The following is a 20566-nucleotide window of genomic DNA, read 5'->3' as shown; positions in this document are numbered from 1 at the left end:
GGGAAGTGGCGAATAATGGTTGGTATAGACCTTCGGGTTGGTTCCATTGTTTTTCATTGTTACATGTAGCCCTTTAAGGATGGAATGTTGGGAGCGCCATTGAAGTCAGTGGAGTGGGGCGGGGAATAATGGCTGCCATAGCCATTCTCCTCCAACATTCTACTGTTTTTCTTATTGTTTTTCATAGTTACATTTAGAAAATGTATCCCTGTGACGATGGAATGTTCTAACAGAAGTATAGCCCTTCTGCCTCAGACTATATCAGTTGTTAAAGGCTCTCTTCTTTTTAGGACCTCGCCTGTGGTTTGGGCTTATAACTTGGGTACAAGGACTTTAACGATTGGTTTAGCCCTCGGCAGCCTGCTGTTATGCTATATTGTTGTTGACTTGACTGTTTACTATACTGTTAGGATTGATTATCAGTACTTGACAGTAACATTTCAGTGTTCTGTATTATTATTTTAGGGGTTCTCGATGAAATCCAGTGCGGATATTTAAGGAGTGGTCGCTAGAGCCCCCCTTGGATTGTGTTTTTAAACAGGAGGAATTAGCAGGGGTCTCAAGATGCTCATTAAGGAATATCGCATCCCACTTCCCATGACGGTGGACGAGTATCGCATCGCCCAGCTCTACATGATCCAGGTTAGTGGTTGTTTTTTTAAAGAAGATCATCAATGCCAAGTCCTTGACTTCAGCACTGTCTACAAATCTGTTTATTGCGCTAATAGTGGTGTCTGCAATATTTTGGTGTGTCAATCCATTGAACCACAAACCAAATGTTACCAAGTTTGTTTAAAAAATAAAGCATGACATTCATATATATATATATATATATATATATATATATATATATATATATATCAAAGATCTACAGATTTGCACTAAATCATGAACTTTGAAAGGGTGATACTGTATAGAGTAGTGGTCTGCAAACTTTTGGGCAGCCCTCAAACCTCCACCCCGCCATGGCCTGGCGGCGAGAAGGAATGTTAAGGGGGTTTGAGGCTTTGGCCAAGAGAATTCTTAGCTAGTCTGTGGGCAACTCAGATAAATATCAGGGTCGGGCTGGCCCATAGGGCAATCTGGTAGTGCCAGAAGGGCTGATCTGATTGGTCAGTGTGTGGCTGTTTTTTACTGTTTGTGGGCCAGTTTAATGGTCTACTGGCCCAAGGTTCACTGTTGGTTTTCGTGATATTGCCACAAACACTGCCTGTAGAAAAAAGAAATGCATGCAGTCTCCCATACCTTGCAAAACACTTCTACAGCATGTCTTTACAAGTTCAAAGCTGCCTGATTTGCAAATGTGGGTCACTTTTTAGCCGTCTGATTCGCTGATGGGGGCAATTTTTGTTTTCGGTGTGCTGCCTATTTTCTGTGCCAGTCTGACCCTGAAAAGTGCTGCATGTAGTGAAAGAACACAAAGGGATTGTGATTCTCGCAGTAATGAGCTGTCATGTCCCGGCTGGAAGGAGGTGTCAAAGAGGGGCTTCAAAATAAGCCCCTGCGTCCTGCCCCTGAGGTCTTAATAAATGTCACGCTGTGGACGTGCTTGGCAAGACACGTCTGCCAATAAACAGTGTGTTGGCAATCATGTGTTTGAGGAGGCTTTTAAAAGAGATAGCTGAACATCAGTGCAATGTTCCAAATGTTAAATATGTTTATAGCTGCATTTCATTCTGGAACTTGTAGATTCTCTATTAACATTGTAAGTATTCCAACTATGGCTCAGCAACCCCTCCAGGCGCTGTCGCCCAACATGGCAGGACTTTGCTGAAGGTTTTGAACACAACACAGGGAAATTGCCAGCTAGGCACCATAATGTGAAAAAAATAAAAGGGAAGAAGGTACATTACTGTTTTTTCATATCATTTCTTAGGTGACATGTAAAGTCCTTGACAAATGATGGCTTATTTGCTTACAGTATAGTTTTAATTTCGCATTTGGGATGTACTAAAGGAAAAATGTAACAGACCATTTCTTCCCTGCCTGGGGAGGTCACTTGCATTTTTTCACATCAATTAGTGGGTGTGCCTGAAGTTCTACCAAAACGCTTCACCTTGCTTGCAGCGTTTAATATTCTATAGAATAACCACTAGAAAATATGATTTCCATTTTGGGAAGGAGGCACTGGTTACATTATTTGGCATTACAGGTTGCGCAAATTATGCACTGACCTGCAGTTTTTTTGCCAGCAGCTGACTGTGGAACTAGGGAAACAGGTTCAAGTCCTGGCGTCAGCTCAATCAACATCCTATGATTCTGGGCAAATCACTTAATCTCCCCCATGCCTATAAGTAATGCATGTGACCTTGTGTAATGAAATTGATGCTCATGTAAAGCACTCAGCCTTCAAGTTTGCTTTATATTTAAAAACTGCACTAAGAGGTAAAAAACAATCCTTAACATATGGAAAGAAAAAAAGATACCCATTTACCGGCTGATTTGTACAAAGCGAAATCAGAAAAGCTGGATAAATTGCAGCCGCTCCGCTAAAATATTGTGATCCTATGCAAATATTTTATTTCAACAAAACTCTTTTTTTCGTCATTATCATGTATGAAAGCGCTTTCGAATATGTGAGTTCAGACTACCAGTTGCACAAAACTATCACTTTTAACAGGTACTCTCAATGCAGTGCTTTAATGTGCCCTGTTAATGTCAAAACTTCCACATGTTAAAAAATACACTTTTTTGAATTTTGATGAGACTTTATCATAGTTTATGTGATGTTTGTTATATGATATACATAGCAAATATTTTCAGGGCCTGGCTTGTGCATGGGCTCCAAGATCTGGGCCAGATCCCTTGGCTCGGCTCTGGTTCGGCTTTCCCTGTTAATTTGTTGGCTTGCCCACCTCTATCACAAAATACAATATGTGCACCTTAGTTTCTCCTCAGACACTGCAGTGACTTAAGTCTCAGAAGAGTAGTTTTGCTACACAAATGCATTTTAATTTCACATGTATGACAACATGCACCAGTTTCTTATGCTTTGTAACTATTCTTCTGTAATAGCATTTTTATTTAAGATAATTACCTCCCTTGTGTGTTCATTGTCTTCCTCAGACTTCATACTACGCACAATGTTGCTAAACTCATCTAGATGTCAACAACTTGCTACTACAGTCCTCTACTCTTTACTTGCTCGTATTTTCTAAATGTCTTACAGATTCTACTATCTATTTATGTCCTTGCCATTGCTCATCATGTAACTCAGTTGTGTCTGTGTTTCTGTAGTGTTTGTAACAGTGGTTAATGTGTAAATAAAAAGGTGCCAGTGCCCAAAGCTCTCCTCTGAAACATGTGGCTGCTACAGTTAAATGTGCAAGCACAGAATACTGAGGCAGCATAAGCCTAAAACAATCTGGAGCCTCTTTAATCCATTAACAGCCACTCCCTGCCCCTTCAGCTCACGCTTGCAGCTTTCTCCCTTTCTGGCACTTTTTTGTTTTTCTCTTCCTCCGTCTTTCCCATATGTATCTTGTGCTCACAGTAAATGCCTGAAGCAGAAAACTAAGTGCTGGCCCTCAAAAACAAGTGCCGGTGCTCTGCACCGGAAACCCTTCGCTCAAATTAAGCACTGGTTTGTAAAGCGCTCTAACTTTGTTCTTGGTTTATAGTCACCCAATAGAGAAATCTTTTAAGAAAACTGTAGTTCCCCCATTTTTCACACTTTCAGAATTTGCACTCAGCTCTAAATTAAGCCATCTCTAAAACTACTGTTTGCATCTGTGCTATCACTTTTCTAGAGTTTTGCAACTATGTTTACCAATAATGATATAAATTCAGTTCAGTAAAGAATTATGTAGCAGACAATTGGTGTGTATCTACGTATGACAAGGTGCGACGATCAGGGGCAGTTCTTGGGGGTGGGAGAAACTGGGGGACGCAAGTAGAGGTGGGTAAGCCAACAAATGAAAAGGGGGAGCCTAGCCAGAGCCAAGCCAATGTTCTGGCTTGCTCTGAGAGCCTGTGCACAAGCCGAGGCATGAAAATGTTTGATATGTAAATCAAACAACAAACATCACATAAAATAGGATTTTGGGGGTCATTCTGACCCTGGCGGCCGGTGACCGCCAGGGTCACCGACCACGGGAGCACCGCCAACAGGCTGGCGGTGCTCCCAAGGGCATTCTGACCGTGGCGGTTCAGCCGCGGTCAGAAAGGGTAAACCGGCGGTCTCCCGCCGGTTTACCGCTGCCCCATTGAATCCTCCATGGCGGCGGATTTCAGACACCCCCTACCGCCATCCTGTTCATGGCGGGAAACCCGCCATGAACAGGATGGCGGTAGGGGGTGCCGTGGGGCCCCTGGGGGCCCCTGCAGTGCCCATGCCAATGGCATGGGCACTGCAGGGGCCCCCGTAAGAGGGCCCCACAAAGTATTTCAGTGTCTGCTTTGCAGACACTGAAATACGCGACGGGTGCAACTGCACCCGTCGCACCCCTGCAACTACGCCGGCTCAATTCTGAGCCGGCGACCTCGTTGCAGGGGCATTTCCGCTGGGCCGGCGGGCGCTCTTTTGGAGAGCGCCCGCCGGCCCAGCGGAAATGTTTGAATGGCCGCCGCGGTCTTTTGACCGCGGTGCGGTCATTTGTCGGCGGTACCTTGGCGGACGGCCTCCGCCGTCCGCCAAGGTCAGAATGACCCCCAAAGTCTCTTCAAAATTAAAAAAAAGTGTATTTCTTTAACATGTGGAAGCTTTGACATTAATATATCACATTACAGCGCTGCATTGAGAAGTCCTTATTAAAGGTTTTTAAACATGAAAATAGGACCACTCCTGACCACGTCCCCATCCTAGTGACAGTGATGCAAATGCACTAAGAGGCAGTTTTTATGTGAACCATGTATGTGCCCCAGTTTGTTATAGAGCAATATTATAGTCTATTAAATAAAACACAAGGGTTTTTGTACAGCTGGTATACTAGACGTACATACTTGAATGTGTCTTCCTATGCGACAGTGAAGAAAGAAAAAAGAGAATGGGTAACATAAGATATTTGCCTGAATGCTCACAATACGTTGTGCTGGGAAGTCGCGATTGATCCAGCTTTTTTGGTTTCACTTTGTACAAGTCAAAGTGAAACCAGAAAAACCACAAAACAGGTATCGGTCTCTCTTATTTATCTCAAATATTACTGCTTTTGTGTGTGCATGAAGGTAGAGCAAGGTTGGCATGCAGAAGCCACATGAAAGCTCGGCTCGTTATGGGCTCGAGGTTCCAAAGGGACCGCGAGCTGAGACGAGCCAGGCTTCAGGCTTGAGATTTCAGGCGTTTTCCCACCTCTAGCCCCAAGGAACGGCAGGTGAACACTCAGGCAACAACACAGGTGCAAACCTTCAATGGGGGGCATGGTCTGCTCCCCGGGGGTTCACAACTTCCTACACTTGCACCCCTGAACCCCAATGTTGAGCGGCCCAGGGGATTAGCACCAATCACCTTATTGTTCACATGCTGCTAACAGGTCAGATGGTCAATTAACAGCTGTTAACACCTCCAGCAGAGGGGGTACCATTCCAGTCTCACACACGCTTTCCTCTCTGCACGTTTCCCCCATTTCGTCCTGGTTTACGCACCGTCAGGATCATACTCGTTCCATTTTTTCCCTTCTTTTTTTCCCTGCGATATTAATGCCCCGACTATTTTCCACTATTTTTACAGCTGATGTTTCAACGGGAAACAATCCCGTGCACAATTAGATCACGCTCGACAGTAATGGAAACAGTTGTCTTTTGTTATGAGATTTCGAGGGAATGACGAGCACGGAGCCTATTTCGGGCTCACTCTGGCTAAAAATAGTGAACTCCGGAGTCCGGGGTAAACTCGCCGTGAATAAACCAATGTGATTGGCGGGCGCCAACCGCGCGTGACCTCCGGTCGAGTGCTTCCGGAGGGTCATCAGGTGACCCAGTTCTAGGCGAATAAGCGTAGAATATTTGAACTCACCGCTTTTCTAATATTATTATTGTCATTATTAGTGGAGCCTCTATTGCTATTAATAATGTAGTAATAAGAGCCATGACATAATGAGTGTGGTAATCGCAATACACGTTAAATGTGTAATAAGAGTACCAGTATTAACCATAACAAAAGCTAATAACATTACGGGCCCGATTCGCAAACTGCATTTTGTAGTACGTACTGTAGTGCTGCGGTAATACAATTTATTTTAAAAAAAATGTAATTCTAAACCTACGGATGGAGATCTCGGGCCCCATCACTTCTATTGTTTTCAATGGCGAGATGGCCACACATGTAAATCTATTACTTAAGTCCAGTGCTTAATTTGTAAATAAAAACGTGCTGGTGCCCAAAGCCCTCCTCTTAAACATGCGGCTGCTGCAATTAAATGTGCATACATGGAATTCTGAGGCAGCGCAATCCTAAAGCCACCTCTGGCCTCTTAGTTCCATTTACAGCCACTCCCTGCTCCTTCAGCTCACTTTTGCAGCTTTCTGCTTTCTACCTATGATGCTTTTTCGCTTTTCTCTTCCTCCATCTTTCCCATATGTGTCTTTTGCTCGCAGTAAATGCTTGCAGCAGAAAAATTAGGGGATGCCCCACCTCAAACAACAAGCGCAAATTAAGCGCTGCTTAGGTCCTCATTATTTGTTCAGGGCTAAATTCCAATCATTGTGCAAAGGTGTATTTGCACAGGGATCCACATTACAAGTTTTGTGATGTTTATCACACCCTCCTAGTTTACCTTGATAAATCTGGCAGGTCAAACCTGCTGAAATTTATCAAGGGGAAAAAAAGCCCGGGAAAAAAATAAGAAACATGCTTAACTCAGTGTGTTATAACTGATTCTGCATGTTAGGCTTTGTTTTCCTGCTCCAAACTCGGAATAGGAGGCATTTACCATCCGTGGTAAATACCTCAGAGTGGGGTGATGGTATTTACCTCATGTGGTAAATACCGCACCCTATTCCAACAAACTTGTAATGAGTCCTTAAGTCCCAAATGTGGGAATGTGGGTTAACAGGGGGAGTGGTGGGAAAGTGGGGAATATGTACCACAAACTGGGTGGGTTTTAGCGAAAAAATAAGGAGATGTTTAGGGAAGGACAGCGTACTACAAACACTGACCTGCAAAAGAGTGAGCCTGTTACAATTCACTCCATTTCACAAACAACACTTCTAAAGTTCTTATAGCCCTAAAGGTGGACAACACAGTAGTAAATGTACTACAGCCCAGCTTTGAAATAAGTCAAGCACCACACAACGTCACTTCATGGGTACTGCAACATATTCTAATGCAAAATTATGGAGGCATGGCCTTAAAATAATACCCCCCAAAAATCCATGAAAATTCAGTTGCAAATAAAATCAATTCAACTTTTACTAAATATATATATTCACTGGAAAAAAACAAAGGTTACAGGGATTACAGGGTTAGAGTTAGGTTCTGAAATTACTCGTACAAAACCATAGAAATTCAGCAGTTATGGTGAGAGTTCTTTCAAGTAACTATAACTCACGCCCTTGCCATGCACAGTTTTCTTATCAATAATGTTATTGTAAATGTTGCAGTGATATCAAAGATGCCATATAAGATGTCATCAATGACTTAATATGTGGAGTAATTAGCTCTACACGGCGAAGGCAGGAGTTATAATTACCTTAGGGCGCGAATTATAGTTACTTGAAAGAACTCTAACCATAACTGCTGAATTTCTATGGTTTTGTATGAGTAAATTCAGACCTTAACTAAAACGTCCCTGTAATCTTTGTTTTTTTCAGTAAATTTCTATGTTTTTTTAATGTAAAGTAATTTTAATTACTATACGTTATTCCAACCCTTGCAGCCAGGCCTTGCAGCCACGCCCTTATAACCACCCAACCCCGCACCACGCTTGGCCTTTGGCCATGTGCAGCACTGGTTTGCTACAGGGCCTGTCTCTGTCAGTGGATGTGTGAGTGTCTGAGTGGGTCTGAAAGTGGGTGTGTGAGTTAATGAGTGGGTCTGAGTGGGTGCATAAGTCTCTGAGCGGATGTATGGGTGAATGAATTAGTGAATGAATGAGTCTGTGGTTTTTCTTTCAAATTTTCCCATAATCTCAAATATTTTTCAAATAATTCATGGAAATTCATGAAAATTCATGATTTTTTGTGAATATTGTGTGCCGTGCTGCAAAAATAAATGAAACCTATTATTTGCCCCTAAAACACACCTATATCACACTCCTGGGGTTATGATACCTTCGGCCTGACCCCTTATGCCAATTTCAATTTATATTTTCACCCCCGCGGACTGTGTCCCGTGAAATAAAATGGCGCTCGCAACTTTCTAGTTAGGTTGCAGTCAGCCAATTGCAACGCTTGTTTTTGCTTGCATGTTTGTGAAAATTAGCGAATTTCGCTAAATATTTGCAGCCAGAGATATACACATTTATTTGCTCTTAAATATCTCCTAAACTACTGAACAAAATAAAAAAATTTAAAAAACGCAATATGCATACTGGCAGCTAGCCTTCTGCCAAATTTGGTGTAATTCCATCCAGTCGTTTTGGCTGTTGACGTGTTGACAGGTCCTATGAGAATTAACATGGGAAATGCAATTTTTTGAGCCCCCTTTTTCTTGGCTCCTGCTTGACGAATCATCCCGAAACTTTCCATGCATAACAAGAATCACCAGGTCACTTTTTATGGAAAATGTTGTGAAGATTTGTCAGACGGTGCTAAAGATATAGGCAAGTCACAAAGACGCTTTTTCTATGAAAACATGGTCCTAACTATTATATATATACATAATGCAAAACCGAAGAGAGAACTCTGGGTAGTTCCCAAATTTAGGTGGAGAGCAGCTCCTGTAAGGAGCATCCGCAACACCAGCGACACTCTAGATTTGCTCACCTTAAATGACTGTTTTTCCAGCAAAGTTATTAAGCATAGGATTGGCACAGTGCCATCCATACCGAGCTAAAAAAGTGACAAAGTCTTTTGCCATTTGTACAGCAAAATCTGTAAGCATAGGATTGGCCCAGTGCCATCCTCGCCGAGCTGAAAAGTGACAAAAGCCTTTCATCACTCCAGTCTGGACAAAGCTAAACCGCTCTGAAGAGATGTAATGACATTGAAACATGTGTCAGGGGTTGCCTTTGCTCATTCCATGTTGGCTTCGATGGTATTTTACCGGTCCAAAGCTGTAATACTGTGCCTGGCGTGCTGAAAGACTTTTGTCATTTTATAGCACAGCAAGGATGACACTGGGCCGATCCTATGCTTAAAGATTTTGCTGTACAAATGGCAAAAGACTTTGCCACTTTCTAGCTTGGCGTGGATGGCACTGTACCAATCCTGTGCTTGAAAACTTTGCTAGAAAAACAGATATTTGAGGTGAGCAAATCTAGAATGTTGCTGGTGTTGCAGGGTGCTCCTTACTGGAGCTGCTCTCCACCTAAACCTGGGAACTACCTGGAGGTCTCTCTTCTGCTTTCCATAATTTATGCCTCACTCTAACCCGAAAGGGATTTGTTTTTATATATATATATGTATATATATATATATATATATATATATAGTGCTTAATTTGTAAATTAAGAGGTGCCGTTGCTCAAAGCCCTTCTTTTAAACACAAGGCTGTTGTAATGAAATCTGCCAGCACTTAATACCGAGGCAGCGTCATTCTGAAGCCATCTCGGGCCTCTTCAATCCATTTACGGCCACTCCTGCCCCTTCAGCTCATTCTGCAACTTTCTCCCTTTATGACCCTTTTTAGTTTTTCCTTCTTCCGTCTTTCACATATGTGTCTTTTGCTCGCAGCAAATGTTTGAGGGATAAGAATAAGCCCCGGCCCTCACAAATAAGTGCCGGTGCTCAGCACCGGAATCAACAAGCACAAATTAAGCACTGTATATATATGTTTAATATTGCAATTATATATAATTATCAAATAATTATTTTATGATTTTAAAATTAAATAAACTTAATTTAAATAACATTTTTAGACATTTAAAAAAAATGTAAAATAATGTTAATTAATTCAACACGACTTTTAATAATATTGAATACATATTAAATACACACATACTTGCTACTGTAAGTCGTTTTTTAGTTATTCTTTAATAAATATTATTTATTTATCAAATATAACATATTTATATATTTAATGCACATTTAATTGAATATATTAATGTGCTATAAAATGTTATTTTTATTGTATTAGTTTTATATTAATAACTATTTTAAAATAATTTACATTTATATTTTATTTTAAAATGTGTTTAATAACTGTCTAAAGATTTTTAAACGTTAATGATTTCCCCAGTATTTTCTCATAGGGATACCTCTGCTATTGTCCCGGAGATCTCCACCTACGAGGGTAAAGTTAGTAGTAGTAACTTTACACTCATAAATTAAGTCTTAGATGTCTCTACCACCTGATCCTAGGTGTACATCTACACCTGGAAAGGGTAAGTAGCACAAAAGTGTAGATTTACACCTAGCTACAGGAGTAGATTTTCACATGTGTAAATTTACTCATGTAAATGTACCTTTGTGAAAGACCCCAACATGTTTAACATGAATGGTACTAATAATAGCAGTAGTAAAATTAATAATGATAATTGTGTGCCACTTGTTGCTGGCATTTTGCTTGTAAAGAACATTAGACTCAGTTGCCTAAAAAATACCAGGATAAATCAATGTATTTAGGAGAAAAGGGTTGATTCACAAAGCTCCAGAAATAAGTTATACATTACATTGTTAATGCATGTTCAAAATGTTCATGTTATTTACTAAGTCATACACTTCAGTGTGACTCCTTGGTGTTTACAAGTTATGAATGTTCATTACTTATACTCATTTTTGCAAACAGAAGATTTTATAATGTATGCTTTGAGCGCCTTACACCTGTAAATGCAATATTTCCAAATGTATTTCCACGTTAGATTTTCCCCCCATTTCTTATTAATTTATCCGCCCACAATACACCCTTGTACGTGCATTTGTAAAATGTGCGTGCATTGCTGCACATCTCTGCACATTCTGCTCAACATAGGGCAGCTCCATTGAAGGGCCCAAAATGTAGCAGTTGCATTTCTAATATTTGTAAATCCTCAAAAACAACTACTCTCAGGGTGTAAGCAGTATTTGCACTGCAGGACTGTGGTCTCCTGCACCACCCTGGGACATTTGTACCAAACGTTTTCAGTGGGTTTCACTTTGGGTAACTTGACTCAACTTTGATCGGTTAGCCAGAACAGCAAGGCATGCCCTAGAGGAAACGAGTGATATATTGCATGTACAAGCAATCTAAACATGAATACAACTAACAAAATGAAGAAATCAGGGGGGGCATACCATATTTAAACAGAAAGTTAAAACTATAATAAGAAAAACAAGCATTTGCAAGACAGTGGGTCTTGCGTTTGCTCAAGTTAGAGCTATTAACATTGTAAATTCTTACTGGACTTTTCTTGCCACATAAATTGAAAATTAAAAGTAAAACAGTTGACAGAAGCAAGTCAATTCAAAGCGCCATGGCTGCCATGAGCGTGAGAGTTATTGGCTCCCTGCGTGAATGTCAAGAAAGGATCGCGGCTGGGATTAAAGACAAGCCAAAACCAGAGGAGGGTCATCACATGCTGTAACAGGAGGAAGCGTGTCGTAGTATGATGACCAACAAAAAGTTTCACTTAGTGAAATCGCCTGGGAGGGAACTCAGCACACAAAGGAGGGACATTTCACAAAATGCACCAATAAAAATGAAGCATTTAAGACAAGCACAACAAAGAATGAATAGAAGAGTGGACATGGTTAAAAACCCACAGAGAGATTACAACAGGCCAGAGCTCTTGCACGCTCAACCCTAAAAAACAACACTGGTGAAAAATAGATGAGGGGTTAAAAAGTTAAAAAGTGATAAGGCTTAAACCAAAATCCCCCTATGAAATAATGGAGGCAAAAGTGTCTAATGTTGTTGGAACAGTCTGAAAATGTCCAAAAACATCAGCATATCTGTGTACAAATTTAAGATGACCAGGTCATGATAGGCTAACTCGCACAGACCTGAGAACAGTTAAATGGGTCAATTTAGTCGGTCGGTGGTTGCTTTTATCCGACTTAGAAAAAATGCAGCTCACATCAGCTGAAGTGGGCACCTGGCCAGCCCACCCCAGGGATTATGGTTCCATATCACAATGTTCTTGAATTCCTTCAAAATAAGTTATTTTTAAGATATAGGAAAATACACATAAAAGCAGATGTCTGGTGTCCACCCTCGTAACCAATGCTGAGGTGCTGGGAATCATTTGTAATAATGTTGGGTTTGTTTTCAGCTGCCTCAAGAATGCTCCTTGATTCACCCCATCCCCTTTCATCCCCTGAACAGCTGTGATGCTCCCAGTTATGTCCCAACAAGAGCCCCAAGAGGCTAGATGGAAACAGTGTGTGTGTGACTTGTTCAGATTTAATGGACCAGACCATACGAACTAACAGTGGTGTGGGAGCATCACCACTGAGCTGTGGAGTACCTGAGTGCTCAGGGACTGAGACACAACAGCAGTGTACACCCATTTGGTACAGTGTATGCATATGCCACATAATTTTATGTGGGAGTCCCTCCCCATAGTGTGGATGTACTTGTGAATCCCAGGTCTACGAGCTGGTGCAAATGTGCATCCTCGAGTTAGTCTGCTGAGGAAGCCCTGCTAACATGTCCAAGATGGTATAGGGCTACTTCTAGTTTCCCCATAACAGCAGAAGGGAAACTTGATGGTTGTCATCAGTGATGTAATTTAAGATATCATCAATGATATTATCAATGATGTCATAGAACATGTCATGAGTGACGTAATATGTATAGTCATAACCAATGAATGCCAAGTGGGCAAATTCTAATTACTTCAGTAAACAATAACTAGTGAATTTCAGTTTTTTTTTTGTTTAAAAATATTATGTTTTAACTGACATTTTCACCTAACGATAACCCCTCTTTAACATTCATTTTTTTGTGAATTTCTGAGTTTTGTTAAGGTAAAGTAAGATATTATTACCATACCTAACAATAATGTCACTTTAACCTTTGTTTTAGTAATTCATTTCTAGTTTTTTTTTACCATAAAGTAATATGGTATTACCATTTCCACCTCCACATGAGCCAACCCCCCTGTGACCAGACCCTGCATCTAACCCCCTGCGGGCTGCCAAGCCTATGTTGAGCACAGCTTTTGGCCACGAGCTATATGGTCAGCCAGGCCCTGCGCTCATCCCTAACGCAGATGACTAACCTCCCAGAAACACCGTTGGCATTTTTTTAATAGTCTGATCCCATGGGACTTTCGCAGAAAAACATGGACGCATGGAGGAATGGACCTGGGCTGGATCCTGTGAGTGGCCCACGTGGCCCATGGGATTGCGAACTCCCTCATTTTCTGTTTTTACTTTTGACCCTCTAGGAGCCCACACAAGGGCTAGGGGATCAGGGATCCCTATCTTCAAAAATAGTATTTTTATTTTCCAGAACATGGGAACCGAGTTCTGTAATGGTGGCCACATCATTTCTGTTCATATTTCAGCCTGACAATGAGAAATTCTTGCTGCAGTGGGAGTGAGTCGGACAATGCGAAAAAAGACCCCTCGGTCAATTGGACCACTCTATTGTTTAAAGTTACATGGCCACAGGATCCCCGCTGAAGTCCCGCATGCCAAACTGTCTAAGTATGTATAAAACTTGAACCCTAATTTCTCAAACACTACTGAACAGAGTTATAGCACTTCACAAAGATCCTTATTCTGGGTAAATATCTAGCTTTCTGCCAAATTTGATGTAATTGTGTTAATTTGTTTGGGCTGTAGAGCCATTCAAAATTCCCTATGGAAACTGCATAAGGAAATTGTGTTTAGGGACCCCCTTTATTCTTGGCTCCCACTTGATGGATCACCCTGGAGAGTTCCAGGAAGGAGCTGAGGTGGATGAACTGAACTTTTTTTGGAATGTTTTGTGAAGATTCACCAAACCAAGTCAAACCTTTTAGTTAAAGAAAAAACGCTCTTTCTATGGAAAGTATGATCTAACTATAACTACACAATGGTGATGGCCACTGTATAATATGTACGTGTGTGTGTATTTATAGCTACAAATTGTAACTTAGTTATTTTGAATACTACAAGTGGCAATGATGCGGTTGCTGTACACCACGCGCTAAGAACCCCATCCAGCATCACCTACACCACGAGAAACACGCTGTCGTGTTATGGATACTGTGTTTTCAGTTCTATCAGCATTTGGTAATGTGAAACTAGCAACACAGTGGAAACATCTGAGAAAACATCGGTTTACATCATTTTACTTAAACTGTTCTTCAGTTTTATTTTCCTCGGGTTATGTGAATGTTTACTTCTTAAACATCATTACTCCAGTTAAACACCACTCACCTCTGACATGACTATTATTCAGTTTAGTCTAAGCCACAGGTCTGTATTTCTCACCAATGAAGGACTCTTCAGTCAGTGTGAGGCGTATCTACCATTGATGTTGTATAAGTGAAGGAGCTTACCATGTGGTATCAAGCTTTCTTTTCCAGATCAGGATCTCTACGTCTTACGAAGCACCTTGGTAGATGCCTTCAAAAGTTCCCATCCATGGACGGAACTTTGTTGCGGTGTACGCCTTCAAGAGTTCCTGCCCAGAGCAGGAGCTTTGGTTTAGCTAATCCCTTTCTGGGCCTTCTGGGAGAAAAGACAAGAAGCCATCCTATTAAGATATTGTTAGTGTATGTGTACACTTATGCAGTCTTCATTACCATTCTTCTCATTCTCCCAGTCAGGAAGTTCGTGAAGAAACTGTAGCAGCCATCTGTAATCAGGATATGAGTACAATGCTTCAATCTTCTGTTAGGCTTCTGCTTCAAAGCAGGAGTGCATAATTGTGTTTGCTATTACTGAATTTACAAGCCGGTCACAAACCAGTGCTTAGGCATCAATCTGCGATACGCATGCACTAGTATTTACTATTTATGGTACTAATGCATTAAATTTATCTGTGATGGATAAACCGTACGTGGCGAGAATGCATTTGTAACTGTTAACTTTGATATACTTCTGTAAATGCATATTTGAATAGGAAACAGTTGGGAGCACTCTGCCTCACACTCCAGCATGCAGTTTGCCCCATTGCATTATGGTAATTGTAGTGTAAATATGTGCTTGCTTCATCTGTGGTCTGTAGATTCTCACCTTAGCGGGTGCAGCTAGTGCTGTGTATCTCTAGACTCGTGTTTCTGGGTTCAGCACTTCCTCAATAGAGAGCAGCTGGCTTTTTTCTGGGGTTGCTGGCAATTCTGGCAAAGTCCTCCCATGTCTCAGTACCACACACTGGCACACAGGTGCATCAACCAAAGCTTGTCAGCTTTTTGGCTCAAAGGAGCCTTTTTAAACAGGAAACAGTTAGGAGCACACTGCCTCACGCACCAGCATGCAGGTTGCCCCATTGCATTGTGGTAAATGTAGTGCAAATTCGTGCTTACTTCATCTGTGGTCTGTAGTTTTTCACCTTAGTGGGTGCCCCTAGTGCTGTATATCTCTAGATTCGCGCTTCTGGGTTTAGCCCTACATCAGTAGAGAGCAGCAGGCTTTTTCTGGGGTTGGTGGTAATGCTGCCAAAGTCCTCTCACATCTCACTACCAATCACTGGCACAATGTTCCAGCTGGTCAGCCCCGCTGGATTATATTGTAATACGCTTGGAGGGGACGCAACCGGCTTGACGGTTTCGTCCTCCCAGCAAGTTTGGCAGTCGGCGTGTTCGACTGCCAAACTTGTAATCAGACCCTAACTCTCATATTTAATCCACAATTAGTGTTTCTTTGGAAAGATATCATGTTTATAGCAGGACACAGAAACCAAATGAACCAATTGATGAATTTCTCATGACTCTCATGAAGTTAGCTTATACATTTAACTTTGGCAAGGCAACTGACAAAAAGATTTTGGATCAATTATTGTTTCACACTAATTTTAGGCAAATCCAGTAAGCATTGTGTGTGATGGAGTATCCCAAACTGGAAGAAATGATCACCACATCCAAAGCTTTTGTGCAATCTATGCCTTGGATTAAAGAAGTAATATTAAGGCAGAATGGAGGCAAGCCAGTTGGAGATTAGTGCTGTTGAGACCCATAATTAAAAAGGTAAAGAGAAAAAAAAGAAATGGGAAGGAATCATTTCCTATGTTAGATGTGGTAGTAAATTGCACATTGTTTTATTGAAAGGATGTCCAGCTTTTATTTAGACCTGCAGTGCATGTGGGAAAAGGGGCCATTTTTCAAAAGTATATAGAGACAGGAAAGGGGGGTGTAATGCAACAGTGCTGCAAGTATTATTGAAAGAACGATGTGATGGTGGCTGTATTCAATTTAAGGAAATGATTTTAGTGGGAAGAATGTGGCTACCATTAATGCAGATGAGGATAAATTCAGAGCCCCAATGTGCATTGCACACACGAGAGGAAAGGATTTGAAAGTTATGGCAGACTCAAGCCTCCCTTTTACTACTCTTACTACAGAATATTATTATAACTGTAAATGTGCCTCTCCTTCGGGCACCAAACAGAAATAGCTTGAAAATGGGCATCAGGGACATATGGGTATGTCAGCTTTAATTTCCTTTGCACTCACATTTTGTGGCCGAGCATAGACATTGATGCTGCTAAAGGGGTAAGGAGTTGTAAGCTTTGATCTACATCTTATAAAAATGCCAGGATGATCACCCCTCCCTTTACAGCAATCCAATGGCTCATGACGGCATGGCAGAAAGTAGCTCTGGGTATTGTAGATTTGGATTTTGTAGGTTCCACCAAATCATTACTCCACACACTCAGCTACATCATGGTTCTTGTTGATTATTGTTGATTACCGTTTCAAATGGCCAGATATTAAATCTGTAGAGCATCCCAATACCAAACCTTAGTTGCTTTGCTTTCTTTTTAATGTCTTCTGTAAAGAAGGTTTCCCAGAATTAATTGTTACAGGCAATGGTATTCAGTTATGCTCCACTGAAATGGAAAATTTCCAAAATGTGATTGTATGGAGTTACACACGATCACAGCTCTGTATGTTCCTCAAAATAATGGTCAGGTCAAATGGCTTAATCGTTATCTCAAAGAAAGTCTTCTTCTTGCCTCCCATAGTAAGCAACCTTGGATGTGAACCATTATCGAGCCATTGTGAGTGTACAGGATTTGTCCACAATCTATCATGGGTGAAAGTCTGTTTGATCTGCTGAAGGGAATGAAGGGAAGGATGTCTGCTTCACAAGTGTGCTTTTGGTGGCTTACGACATTGACTATTAAATTCCATGATAGACAGGCACCCAACATGTCTAAAGTAAAGCAAAGAGTACAAGCAAAACAGATTCAGTTAAAAAACGTTCTGATGTGAGTAATAAGGCACAGAGCATCACAATTTGAATGTGGGGGTTTAGGTTAAGGTTAAGTTACCTCGCTTGGGACTCAACCCGATGCTAAGTTCTCCCCGCCTTTAAAGTAGTGAAGGTGACTAAAGGCAGTGTAATCACTCAAGATGGAAAGTGTTGGAGTAAACACGAGATTTCTATGCACTTAACGGGCTGAAAAGAGTTTCCTTCACCAGAAGAAGAGGGTGGTAATACTATTACTTTACATAATAAGTTCGCTCAACTTTTCAAGAACTTTGAACTTAATGTACAATCACAGAATGAACCTGTACATGTGGTGAACCCCTCAGGATGAGGTCTGGAGAAACTCAAGATGTACTTCTATCAGATGTGCCGTCGTTCCACAGGGATTAATTTCTCGACACTACTGTCTCCGGAGTTAAGAACCACAGCAGAATCTAAATGTCAGTTTGGAGGCTCCCAAATAATTGTGGTGTCTATATTATTAATTTTATTGATCATATTACCGTTTTCAAACTGTATCTCTGATATCTTTGGGGAGAGATGTGGTTCTATTCTGTTATCATTCTTCCCATTTTCTCTCCACTCCCACTTTGATTCCATATTGGTTTATTCAAAAGCTAGCTGTGAAAGTTTAGAAAGTTGGATTTGTTTCTGTCAGGGCTTGCGGGGATGCTAAGTGGATTAAGGTGTTGCATACTTTAAGTATTAAACATATATATAAATAATCACTGAAAAACAAAGGTTAAAGTGAAGTTATAGTTAGATAAATATGTCTGTTAAAAATACAATCTAAAACACTGAAATTCACCAGTTATAGTTTACTGAGTTAACTATAACTTGCGCCTCTGCCATGCACTGATTATGACCTCCCATATCACATCACTCATGACATGTTCAATGACATCATTGATGACATCACTGCTGGGACTTCCTCTGCAGCAGACAGGTATAAGCTTCAACCCTTAATTTCTCTTAAACGACTGAATAGATTTACACCAAATAACAAAAAGCACACTTTAAGGGCAAAGATCTAGTTTTCTGCCAAATATGGTATAATTCCGTTCAGCTGTTTTGGCTGCAGCATTGCTAAAGTTCATATAGGAAATTCCCTGGAAAAACTCACATTTAATGCTCCTTTTTCGCAGCACCCGCTTGACGGATCACACTTAAACCTTTCATAAAAGAGCTGAGTTGGATGAACTTTTTTTTTAGGTTTTGGGAAGATTCATCAAACTGGGCTCAAGTGTTAGTAAAACAAAAAATGCTCTTCCTATGGAACTCGGTCCCAACTGTAACTTCACTTTTGACCACTACTATATATATTTATTTACTATTTGCAACTTGGTGATTTTGAATACTACATACTATCAAACGCGAAAGAAAGAAATTGTTGATACAAATGTGAAGGGCTAGAATTAAGTGTTTTAAATGTGGTCAAGTGAGTTTAGCCAGACAATCTCTACAATAGGATTTCCCATACCGACAATCAAACAGGTGTCCGGGGACTCTTAGGAAACATTTGGGGCATCACTGTAATTTGACCCAACTGGAAGATACAAGGTGATCCTTTAACCGTTTGTACAGTTTAAACCTTAGAAACCATGTTATGCAAAGTTAGTACAAACCGACTAACTTTTGGTACAGCTCTTTAAGGGTTTGGTGGCTTCCAGCATGGATGTAGCCAATTATACACTGAAAACGGCTCAATATGGGGTGCTAACAACAACTACGGCGTTTATAAAATAATGCATATTCTTGGCTGAGCAATTGCTAAGTGATAATACTGCTAGCTGAGAATCTATCTCAGGGACTTAAAGATGCATCTAGAATCAAACCTGTGACTTGCCTCTCACACATCCGAAGCAGGTGCATTAACCCACTAACCTGAGTATGTTGAGACCTATTCATGTCTGCAGCCTTAAACATGCTATGTTGCAATGTCAGATCAGCAAACTGAAAACATCCCTCCAGTCAACACTCAGGCAAGAGCGCCTTTGTGGATACCTAATGATCATATTTAATGAGCAGGCTTTCCTGCCTCAAAGGGGATTGTCAAAAAGGGCCATCAGCTTGCAATAACTGTGAAAACGTATAATGTGTTTTTTACTGAAATCTGTAGAAACTGCTTTTCAGTACACTCAGTAGCCTGCCTCCCTCTCAGAAGCCAATAAACAGTGTAAAATATACAAAAATATATTCTAATCGTATGGCTTTGCCCAACATGTGTAAAATGCACAACTTGTCACTATTTTCTTGCATTGGCTCTGAGAATAACTCTGACTTAACATGCTTAAAATGTTTACCCCGCCTACAATGCTTGACGCATTACCCCCTAAGTTGCGACCTTATATATTGCTACTTGCTTTCATGTTTGCATACTGCCACATGGTCTTGAGTTAACAACATTTTCATGTAGTGCTCCTAAACCTCAGCCAATGTTTTTTACGCCAGTGCCATGATTGACAGACGAGTCACTTCCGTCACAGCCTCAGCAGAGCGAACATCATGATGGGATGGTCTTAGCAGCCTGAGAAGAATCCCATTTTACCCCCCTCGTGGATGAACCGGCACCCTGCAGATTGCACTCAGGTGTCAGCAGCAGGCACTTGAACCCACCAGCTTGTCTCGATGACTACTATAGCTCTCTGTCAGTGCTAATTGGTTCATGGAATAGCGCTTTGGGCTGGAGCTCTTCTCTTGGGGCTCTGTAAGAAGGCTTTTTGAGTGAAGGAGGCTGCACGCACAGGTGGTTGAGTCTATTGGATGCAATTGGCATTCACCGCAGCACCCCTGCCGCTCTTGGGACCAGCCTTTCCTTGCGGTGGTACTTACGGATTCCATAACATGTTCTTTAATTTGGAAGCCTTGCTGTGCTCGGATTATAGGGCATTTGGGTCATATATTATGGATTGGGCACTGGGAGCAGATTCAAAAGGACTTTCAGATTAAAAAAGAGACTCTGGACCATTGACAGCAGGCTCGTATTTACAGTGGGAGGGCGGTGGGGGGTACAATAATATATATTTTTTAAACAGCACTTACCTTACGGCGTCCTCCTCTCGTCGTCTCTCCTGGCTCCAACGCGGGAGCCAGGAAACTGCACTAACTAATTCTGGTGCCGCTTTCATGCTGGTAGCCAGCATGAAATAGCATTAGGATTTGAGGTAGCGGCCTGCCTCAGCACTCA

The 20566-nt window shown here is 41.3% G+C and overlaps 1 protein-coding gene across 8 annotated transcripts in view; it reads left to right on the top strand.

Moving 5' to 3' along the window:
* Nucleotides 1-20566, top strand: part of PITPNM2 (phosphatidylinositol transfer protein membrane associated 2) — an 832934-nt gene that overhangs the window by 333277 nt on the left and 479091 nt on the right. For all 8 annotated transcript variants that reach the window (XM_069214977.1, XM_069214974.1, XM_069214975.1 and 5 more), the window contains exon 3: nucleotides 466-642. In XM_069214977.1, the coding sequence (XP_069071078.1) occupies nucleotides 565-642 (78 nt within the window). In that variant the 5' untranslated portion in view covers nucleotides 466-564. The remainder of the gene's footprint in view (nucleotides 1-465; nucleotides 643-20566) is intronic.

The sequence above is a fragment of the Pleurodeles waltl genome, chromosome 11 (assembly GCF_031143425.1).
Source record: "Pleurodeles waltl isolate 20211129_DDA chromosome 11, aPleWal1.hap1.20221129, whole genome shotgun sequence".
Classification (NCBI taxonomy): domain Eukaryota; kingdom Metazoa; phylum Chordata; class Amphibia; order Caudata; family Salamandridae; genus Pleurodeles; species Pleurodeles waltl.
This window is presented reverse-complemented; position numbering and strand designations above follow the sequence as displayed.